The 11,249-nt window shown below is 35.2% G+C and overlaps 1 protein-coding gene across 2 annotated transcripts; it reads left to right on the top strand.

Moving 5' to 3' along the window:
- Positions 1–648: 648 nt before the first annotated feature.
- ITM2A (integral membrane protein 2A) lies at positions 649–7,006 on the top strand. Of its 2 annotated transcripts, none has more exons than XM_036306131.1 (6): positions 649–896; positions 4,473–4,604; positions 5,165–5,362; positions 5,591–5,701; positions 5,952–6,102; positions 6,256–7,006. In XM_036306131.1, exons 1-6 carry the CDS (start codon positions 783–785, stop codon positions 6,342–6,344), a joined length of 795 nt encoding a protein of 264 aa, XP_036162024.1. In that variant the 5' UTR covers positions 649–782; the 3' UTR covers positions 6,345–7,006. The 2 variants fall into 2 exon arrangements, with proteins under 2 accessions (XP_036162024.1, XP_036162025.1); XM_036306132.1 differs by having other exon boundaries at positions 649–893; positions 6,256–6,979.
- The last annotated feature ends 4,243 nt before the right edge of the window (positions 7,007–11,249 follow it).

Raw genomic sequence — 11,249 nt, 5'->3', positions numbered from 1 at the left:
GGATTCACTACAATCTGATCTTTCCATACTCCTCTGAGTCTCATCTTGTCTAGCCTGCAAATGGGAACTGGAGGAGGCAGGAGTCCTATATTTCTGATTTAGCATTGCTCTAGCTTGGGAAATTAAAATTACAAAACAAATGCCAAGATAGAAAAAAATGTTGAGAGAAGGAACCAAGAAATTAACTATAAATGGGCTTCTGAGTATTATTTAAAGGGAAGGTATTATAAAGGAACAAAACAATCATGGAACTGTGCTTTTGGGATCTGGGAGGGTGCAGAGCTGAGGAAGCTTAGGTTTCTGCCAAGTTAGAGTTCCTGGCCCCACGGGGGTCTAGGTCCAAGTTTGGGAAAACAGAATCAAGGATCAGAGGCTACTGTGACCTGGACAGAAGCAGAAAGACAAGACAAGCAGGGTTTCTTCCCGTCTTGTTCTTATCTGAAGGTGCAGAGAGTGGATGGTCACATACCTAGAATGCCTGTGAGGCTTGTCCAGCCCTAGAGGGCTATGGGGCCTCTCCTCTTCCCTCACTGACAACCCCCACTCCCATCCCAGCACTAGGACGCCCTCCTGCTCTTCCCTTGGCCCCTCCCTGTGCCCGCCCTCTATCTCCCACCCAGCTTGGACTGCGTCATAAGTATCCCCAGGCCTGGGCTTGCAGCAGCAGAAATCAAACAAGGGAGAAAGGAAGTGCAGCTAGGGCTAGCGAGATCTCCTTTTCCAAACTGCAGCCCAAGAAGCTGATTGCAACCGCTCCTTACCGGGCGGCCCAAAGATTCACCATGGTGAAAATCGCCTTCAACACACCAACAGCGGTGCAAAAAGAGGAGGCACGGCAAGACGTGGAGGCCCTTGTAAGCAGCACGGTCCCAGCTCAGATCCTGACCGACAAGGTAGCAGTCCCCACTCCACTCCTGACTGCCTGCTGGGTCAGGAAGGTGGGAAAGGGGTGGTTTAGGGTGAAGGAAGGGGGAAAGTGATAGAGGGCAAAATGAATTCTGGCTGTGTGTTCCAGAGCAATCTCTTCTGTGCTGTCCAAGCGGTTTGCCCAATCGCCCCTGATCTGTCTAGTCGCTCCAGCTTCTGCTTGCTGTGCCCCACACCCCTTAGCATCCCAGCATGTTGTGCCACGTTCCACAGTTCTAGGAGCAATGTTGGAAGAAGTTTGAGGAGAACTCCTGGGACCCAATGTCACTTTCTCCTGGGGAACAAGAGATTAACTCTTATTTCTTTCCTTTTGACGTGTATGAAGTTCTGTGTATCTAAATATTTCTAGGATCAAAGAGTGTTTGTGGGGGTGCAGTGGGGTGGGCAAGGGGTCACTGTGACTGAAAGCTATATGGGTTGGGGCAGTGTGTGTTTGTGCCCACCCCCTGTATATTTTCAGTTTCTCCTTGGTCATACACAGGCAATGTTAAACATTTGGGGAAGGAGCTGTCAAAATTTAGGTTGGTTTTCATTAGAATTTGGGATGTTCACTATATCCTCTTAGTCCAAGAGTCTTGTATGTTTTCAGAGTGACATTTCCTAAAAAAAAAACAAAAAACACTCTTGTTTAAAAATAAATTTTAAGGGTTTTATTTTTAAAAAAAATTTTGCTTCTTTTGGTACTTTCTTACTGAGTGGTACCCCTCTAGCCCTCCTCCCCCATGAGAGATCTGTCACAGGCCCAACCTTGTAATTTAAGCTTCTAGCATTGCCAGGAACTGCGGAAGTTATCACTTCCCTCCAAATGTTAGCCATTATTTATTTAGTCAAACTTCTATTTCCTTTAAAAATCTAACCTGTTTTCAGTGTTTGTAAACTAATCCTCATTCTCCTTAGTAAAGTCTCAATGTTAAAAAGCAGATTGTATGTTCTTCTTGTTCTATAAAACCTGTGCAGTATTGGAGTTTGCAGATTTGCCCTAATTTGTCTTGTTCTTTCCATAAAGTTTTAACTTTTGTGCTCAGAGTGGAGATTTAAAAAGTGCTTTGAGTGAATCCAGAACCCATGTAGTAAAACTTATTATGCACACAATTTGAAATGCTAATGTGGTTATGAAGAATTTTTATCATGGAAACTTTCAATATTTAACCCAGCAATCAAGCTAGCTTTTGTGTATTATGCATTTCAGAAATCAAATTTGCACCCCTTGCATTTTTGAGGTTTTGATGAAATGACATGTTATATATGTAATTGTCCTACTTACTTTGTAAGTGAAACATGGCCAGATTTGGGGGAGGTCTAATTAGATATTAGTAGTTAAATATAGCCACACAGCAATCCCTTTTTTCCCTCACCACCAAAAACTTCATGACTTGTAATTGGATTCAGTTAATATGGAAGTAATACTTCTGCCAGGCCCATGGTGTGATGAGGAATAAAAACAAATGAACATTTGCACTATGATTACATTTCTTTGATAGGTGTTGGAGAAGCTGGCACGCAATTCCGATCTGGCCACTATAGGACGCTGATTTAATACTTGAAAAATTATATTGTGATGTATTGATCAGATCATCAGAGATTGAGCACACAGAATAGTAGGTCAGCAGTCATAACTTTAAAATATAGTTCAGTGAGAAGTTAGCTATGGTAAGTGATAGCCCCTACCACCCTGAAGCTCAACAAATTTAAATGAAAATAAATCTTTATTCCTAGCATAATGGGAAATTTTATGAAATTAAAATTTATACCTTGCTTAATCAAAAAATGCCATGAATTATTGGAAGGGGAAATAAATTTTCAGTGCAAACTGCTCTTTTTATATCTCAGTGACAAGGGAAAAAAAGGAATTAATGTCTCGAGAATTTCAAATTAAGTCACTTTGTTACTTATAGCTAAGTCACTTCATCCTTCTGAACCTCAATTTAATGATCTAAAATATAATTTCTAAGACTCTTGCTCTAGATTACAGTAATTCACAATCATAATATGTAGTTATGTCTTTGTAATGTTAATCTTAGGTTAGATTTTTGAATAAAAATAATTTAAAATTTCTGAAAATTATTAGGATAAAGAAAAGCCTTCAAAGTTTATAGAATATTAATGGAGGGCTTGATTTCAAATAAATTCAGCTAAGAAAATGTGAATATGAAATTACTTTGAATTTTATAAGAAAAATCATTTTTTTGACAAATTATCAAATGATTGCTTCTCCTTAGAATCCATGCATTTATTTTCACCATAAATGAAAATATGAAAGTTAATTAGGCCCAAATTATTATAGTAGTTGTCGTGGAATAGAGATAATGGCCTTGCATTGTCCTGTACATCAAAAAGGATTCAGGTTCTATTCCCGGTCAGGGCACACACCTTGGTTTTCAGATTCAATCCAGGTCAGGGCTTGAACAAGAGGCAACCCATCAACATTTCTCTCTCACATTGATGTTTCTCCCTCTCTCTCTCCCTTCCTCTCTCTCTAAAATCAATAAACATATCATCTGCCTTGAGGGTTAAAACAAAAGAATAGAGCTAATGATCTGAAATACCTAAAGCATTTCCATTTACATACCATTCTGCATTATTTAGCCTCTAATTACCAATTACTACATTTGCTGACTTCATTTGTCTTACCCTTGTATACTCACATCTTAGGGCATATTGTGACATATAAGAATATGATTGGAGGACTGCTTGGTCCACTGCCCTGGGAAAAGTACAGTTAATTGGTTACTTGTTTACTTTGGTTATTTCTTGCTCCAATTCTTAAGCAAATTATGAATTTAACAGTCACTATTACCACAGAGCTTTTATATCTCACTATGGCAAATGCTGTACTATAAAATCTAGTGTTTTGCCCAGAATTTATTTCATTTACGCAATGCACAACTATAGAACATTGGGTGGCATTAGCAAGTCTACTTTTTTCATTAAAATTAGGGACATTATAAAATGTATCCCACCATTAATATTTTAATTTTTGAAATAGGTGGAAATGGCATATACCTGCATTATAGAATCCCTCCTATAACACTTACCTTAAAAAACAGATTTCTGAAAATTAGTTTAAAAAATCAAAGGATATTAATTTACTTTTAAGTTGGCAAACAAGTTGATTTACAAAAAATAATAAACATTTGTATGCCAGAGCAGTTTGCACTGAAAATTTATTTCCCCTTCCAATAATTCATGGCATTTTTTGATTATATCCCAAAAGTAATAACTTCCATTTATTTAAAGAGAATAACAATCCAAGAAAGAATAGTTATTTCAGCTGATTCTAAAAGTGCGCTTTTTGAAGTAATTTAATATTTATATTTGGGTTAGGAAATGCCAGGAGGAAGATAAATATAATTAGAGATCTTCACATTAAACATCAGAAATTATCTTGAAATTATTTTAGGCTAAGATGACATATTTTAAAAGTATCTTGGGTTTCAAGAGAAGTAAGTTGTACACAATAGCAACTATGTGTCTAAAAGTGCAATCTGATTTTTGTGTTTTTTTGTTTTGTTTTGTTTTGTTTTGTTTTGCTTTTTAATAAATAGGAGATTCGAGTTGCTACCCAGGAAAAGGAGGGCTCCTCTGGGAGTTGCATGCTTACTCTCTTAGGCCTTTCATTCATCTTGGCAGGACTTATTGTTGGTGGAACCTGCATTTACAAATACTTCATGCCCAAGGTAATAATAATTACAATTTTTATCATTTGGATTGCTTAATTGCTATAAATTTAGTAGAAATTGAAATAATTTTATGTTCCTTACAGGTGAAATGAAGGTTTATCGAAAGTTTTCAAGTTACCTTTAGTTTATTAAATTGATTAGTCTTCATAGTGGTAACTGTACTCAACAGTCCTCACTTTCTGGGTGTGGGAGGTGGGGCTGGAGGGATTGAGCACAAAAGAAAAAAACTCATGAACACAGATAACAGTGTGGTGATTTCCAGGGTGAGGGAGGTAGGCGGAGGTGGAGAAAGGTATAGGGGTATAAATAATGGATGGAGATTTGACTTGGGATGGTGAACACACAATACAGTGTACAAATGATGTGTTGTAGAATTGTGTACCTGAAACCTGTATAATTTTTTGACCAGTATCATCCCAATAAATTCAATAAAAAGAAAAATGAACAGTCCTCACCTTGTCAAATAGTACAATGAATTGATATTAGCATGAGAAATGATTGTAATGTCATGGTGGTGCATATTAGAAGCTTTTAATTCTTCCTTTTTTGTCTTTTAGAGTACCATCTACCGTGGAGAAATGTGTTTCTTTGATTCTGAGGGCCCAGCAAATTCCCTTCAAGGGGGAGAGCCCTACTTCCTGCCTGTGATTGAGGAGGCTGACATTAGAGAGGATGACAACATCGCCATCATTGATGTACCTGTGCCCAGTTTCTCTGATAGTGACCCTGCAGCAATTATTCATGACTTTGAAAAGGTGAGTTTCTAATTGCTATAAGTATTTGATAATTTTCTAGTTTTTTAGTTCATTGGTAAATATTAAATCTGTTCATAAATATACATTTTTTACAACAAAGCTTTTTTTGTTCTTTTATTAAAATATAGCAGTTGATTTTGAACAAATGTAGCTGTTTGTTCTAATGGTATTTGGAAAATCTGCAGCATTGATATTCTCTGGATTATACCTTTTCCCATTCCCTACCAGGGCATGACTGCTTACCTGGACTTGCTGCTGGGGAGCTGCTATCTCATGCCTCTCAATACCTCCATTGTTATGCCTCCAAAAAACCTGGTGGAGCTCTTTGGCAAACTGGCAGTATGTATTTTTTATGTTGAATTTTTATATAAGCATTTCCAAATAAGTTTGCTTTCTCTTTTTTTAAAAAAAATGAGTTTGAGCCAAAACATTTCATTTCATTGGAATAATTTTACAAATAAAAATATGCTGTGAACCTAAACCTGCTCTAAAGCAGTTTACTTCTAAACTGTATCTGCTATTGATAAGTATTTAAATCGTGTTTTTAAGATTTTCTCATTTTAGTTTCTTTTTTTTTTTTAATTTTCAGAGTGGCAAATACCTGCCTCACACTTATGTGGTTCATGAAGACCTGGTTGCTGTGGAGGAGATTCGTGATGTTAGTAACCTTGGCATCTTTATTTACCAACTTTGTAACAACCACAAGTCCTTCCGCCTTCGTAGAAGAGACCTCTTTCTGGGTAGGCAATTTATTTTTTTCTTCACCCTGTGTTATTGGGACACTGAAAGAGAGTGAGGGTGGAGTAGGGGAAAAGTGGAGAGCAAATCTAGATATGTTTTCCATTACACACAATAAACTAAACTGCCACTTTTTGGTGTGCCTTTCCTCACAGGTTTCAATAAAGGTGTCATTGATAAGTGCTGGAAGATTAGACATTTCCCCAATGAATTTATTGTTGAGACCAAGATCTGTCAAGAGTGAGAAGCAACAAAAAAGAGAATTCTTAGTAATAAGAAGTCAGAGAATTACAATATGACTTCAACATTAAATTGTATGTGATACTCAGGATATTTACTCATGCATTTATTCCTTATACTGAAATAAAAGGGGGGCAACCCTACTAACCACTGTAAGCTCTGTTAATTTTTAGTTTAATTGGAATTGCTTGTTGGATACTAAAATTAAATAATGATTATATTTTTCTTATGAATTTATAGGGTTTAGTTTTCTGAAAGCAGCGTGAATTATGTCAACTAACATCCTGACAATAAATCCCATCCTTTGTGTTCTTTCTTAAATTACTCTTCACTAAGTCATAAGGTAGAGCATGTTTTAAATTTAAATATTTAAATTTGTTTTGACCATTTTTCTGTAAAATATGTCAAATATCTTGTCATTGTTGTTTTTTATTTTATTTTGTGCAACTTTCCTAAATTTGGAAATTACCTCTTTCCATTTATGTTAGGTATTCAGTAATAAATACGACTTACATGTGAACATTTTTTCATAAAGAAGTCATTTTCACTAATGCAGTGATTCTTTCTCATTGATATCTGTATTGTAAAACCCACAAAACTGTAGAAGTGCTGAATGCTGGAAGAAATTTAGGTTGTATGAATTCTACAACCTATAATAAATTTCACCACATTCAACCACTATTTCTCATTAAAGGTATACTTAGTGTGAACAATTAACATTACTTATTTAGCTTTGGTGTACCTACAATAGGTCTAAAATTATGAGCTTAATTCTGCCCTTACTCCCACCTCCACCATTTACAAATTATAGCAACCTATATTTTAATTCTCTTTTGATATTATATCAAGTAATCTTTTATAAATACCCCATAATTGGCTTACATGTAAGTTTAACTTTTTGTAAGAGCTTTCAGGACCATAGCAATTTCAAACTTGTTCATGTGTTTATTTTTTTCATAAAAAATAACCATACACAGTTATGGGAGGGCACTAAGAACTAACTTTGGATAAGATGTTGGTGACTTTTAATAACTTCACATTCTGTGATGGCTACTCACTTACCTAAGAGTATAAGCTTCATACAAAAGGGGCCATTACTTTAGACTCTTTCTCTGTGTTAGGTTAAACATTGTTCCTGATATCAATGAACACTTGCTGGTTGTGACTATTGGTTAATTTCAGTAGCCAAAATTGTACCCACTCAAATACTATAGCCCTAAATACTCTTTTCTAGAAAGAAAAGACATTAACTACATTTTAAAGAATTGTTTCTTTTTAATTTTTTTAATTTGTAACTTACAGTTTATATTCAATATTAATTTGTATAAATTTCAGTTGTACAGCATAGTGGTTAGCCAACCATAAACTTTATAAAGTGCTCCCTGATATTTCCAGTACACAACTGGCATTATACATAGCTATTATAATATTATTGACTATATATCCTATGCTATACTTTATAGCCCCATGACTATTTTGTAACTTCCAAGCTGTATTTCTTAATCTCTTCACCTTTTCACCCTGTCCCCCAGCCCTCTCCCCTCTGGCAACCATGAGTCTGTTTTCTGTATCTATAGGCCTGTTTCTGTTTTGTTTGTTTGTATTATTCCTTAGATTCCACAAATCATGTGGTAATTGACTTTTTCTGATTGACTTATTTCACTCAGCATAATAATCTCTAGGTCCATCCATGCTGTTGCAAATGGTAAGATTTATTTTCTTTAATTGCCAAGTAATATTCCATTGTATATATGTACCACAGCTTTTTTATCCACTCATCTATTGATGGGCACTGGGTTTCTTTTATAACTTGACTATCATAAATAATGCTGCAATTAATATAGGGGTGCATATATTCTATTAATTACATATTTAACTTTAAGATTTTAGAAATAGTATAATAACACAAATCTTTAAAAATGGGGAAAAGATACTATAATTAGAAAATCACAACAGTAGCTGAAAAATTCAAGAACTGATTCTTTATAAAGAATGAGAATATTTAGCCCAGCCAGCATGGCTCAGTGGTTGAACATCGACCTATGAACCAGGAGGTCATGCTTTGATTCCCTGTCAGGGCTTATACCTGGGTTGTGGGCTCAGTCTCCATTAGGGAGCATTCAGGAGGCAGCCGACTAATGATTCTCTCTCATCACTAATGTTTCTACCTCTCCCTCTCATTCCTCTCTCTGAAAGCATAAAATCATATTTTAAAAAAGAATGAGAATATTTAGAAGGAATTTGACAAAATTAGATACCCATTCCTTATTTTAAAATATGTATAAAATTAAGAAACTGAAGACACTGTTCTTACAAATTTATGTTAATACATTTGTATTCAGCATCATTAATAATAGTGCAACCCAAGAAAGGAATCTGGCTATTGCAGCTATTCTGTATTGTTTTAGACATTCTGGTCAATGCAATAATGTGAAACAAATAACAAGTATCACTTATTAATGAGGATAAAATTGTGAAAACACAATTTTTTATAATTTTTATCTGAAAACACTAGTGGATTAATTGAAAACTTTCAAAACCAATAAGAAGATTTAGTATAATATAAACAAAACCCAATGGTTTTTCTTTATATCACCAACAACCCAGTAAGAAGTTAATGTAGGTAAAACAAACATTCTACTAATAATAGCAACAGGGACCTAAAATAACAACAAGCAAGAAATGTAGGAATTACTTTGAAGGAAACCACAAAACTTCCTATATAATAAGAGGCTAATATGCAAATTGTCCCTTGGGAGTTTGACCGACCAGGAGTTGAACCATTCGCTATGATACGCACTGACCACCAGGGGGTGCCATGGAATGAAGGAAGGCCCTGGCTGGCAGCCAGAAGACCCCGATCAGCCCTGATCACTGGCCAGGCCTAGGGACCCTACCGGTGCATGAATTTCGTGCACCAGGCCTCTAGTAAGTGTTATAAAAGTTGAGTAAATGGAGCAGGAAGAAAGAACATTACAAATAGAGAAGTTGTTCCTCAACTACATTTATTGGTTTAACCCATACTGATCAAAATAACAAAAGAATTGTTTTTGGAACTTGACAAAATTACTTGAAGGTTCATCCAGAAGCATAAATAGGGGAGAATAGCTAAAGAAAATAATGAAACAAACAAAAACGAGAGTAATTGGAAGCAGTGTTTTATTACATAAACTACTTTACATCACAGCCAAATTTATAATAATTTTAAAGGTGACATTCACACAAGATAAAGAATATAGTACCAAGAAAGAGAATTAGTATGTAAAAGAATAGAACTTAAAGGTAGTTCCATGCAGTGAGATGCATTGTTTATCAAAAGTCTTTGTTGCTATAGTATGAAATAGCATAAGGCTAGCAACCCCATTGCAATCACATAAATTTTTACCACTAATAATTATTTTGAAAAATAAAAAAAAAACCCTCAGAGGCATTAAGAGTGTAACTGAATAAAAACTAGATGCTGGAACCTATGAGAAATTGATAGGTGACAGGCACTAGCTATCCTATTACTTGTCCACTAATTCAGAACCCAGGGTCAGTGTAAACCAGAAAAGTGGGCAATCATCTATCTAAAACATGCTGTATGAAGCACGTTTGTTTTTCACAACTTGTGCTATTTTCCATTCTAACCCTTAATTCACCCACCCCTGTTTATTGACTGCATTAATTTATGTGCTCATTAATTCGCTCATTTGTCAAGCAATATTCTAGTCATTGAGGACATGTACAGTTGTGAGCAAAATAGACATAGGCACCAAACATTGAGCATCTAGTCTCCTAGAAAGGATAAGCCCTATTTAAAAATAATAATTGCACTATTCTTTATCAAGAAAAATTTTACAGTGCTTATGAGAGCTTAAAATGGGGAGTCAATCCTGGACTATTAATGAACTCTTAATTGAGAATGTAAAATTTGAGCTGAGAACTGAAAGACAAGCGAGTAGTATAAATGAAGCATATTAATGGTGAACATTTCAGTCAGAGGAAATTGGGAGCTAAGTACATGAGGCAAGAAGTGTGGTTGATGGAGAAAGTGAGGTGGAGATCACTAAGTAAAGACAATTGTATGAAAAGAAGTTGGAAAAATAGATTCAGATCATGTGAGACCTTGTAGATTATGTTATAAAAATTGATGTTATTATTTTTAATTATTTTAAATTTTATTTTTCAATTACATTTTACATTCAATATTGTTTTATATTAGTTTTAGGTATATAGCACAGTAGTTAGGCAATCATATACTTTACAAGGTGGTGCCCCCAATATTTCAAGAACCCACTTGGCACCATACATAACTATCACAATATTATGGACTATATTCCTTAGGCAGTACTTTACATCCCCATGAGTATTCTGTAACTACCAATTTGAACCTCTAAATAGGTTCAAATTGAGAGGCTTTAATCAGGACCATAGAAGGGAATGAATTGATATTTTTTTAAAGATCACCTTGGTTGCAGAGAGAAAAATGTATTAAAGCAAGACAAATGGGAAGAAAGTAAGACCAGTTAGGAGGCTTTTTCAATATTTGAAGCAAAAGTTGATAATAGATTGGACTAGGAAAATGACAATGGTAAAATAAATAAATAGAGAAAATTGAGATATAGTTTTGGTATAAAATTGACAGAAAGCACTTATGGGTTGGATATGTAGAGTAAGGAGTGTTAAAAGTTCGCCATTGATGACTCCCAAGTTTTTGGTTTATACACTTCGATCAAAGGTAACATGGCTTGACCCTGCAGATACCAGAACTTACTCACGGTAGGTAGGGGAAAATTAATACTTGATGTGTCACTTGGGGTCTAGGCAGCAAACATATGACACTCTCAAATAGGATAATGAAAAGATATTAATAAAGGGATAATTTATAAAGGTGTAACAAAAGTTGCTAAAAACCAAGTGAAGCTCA

The sequence above is a fragment of the Myotis myotis genome, unplaced genomic scaffold (genome assembly GCF_014108235.1).
Source record: "Myotis myotis isolate mMyoMyo1 unplaced genomic scaffold, mMyoMyo1.p scaffold_m19_p_4, whole genome shotgun sequence".
In the NCBI taxonomy this organism is placed as follows: domain Eukaryota; kingdom Metazoa; phylum Chordata; class Mammalia; order Chiroptera; family Vespertilionidae; genus Myotis; species Myotis myotis.
Note: the sequence above shows the minus strand (reverse complement) of the source record. Positions and strands in the feature narration are given on the sequence as shown.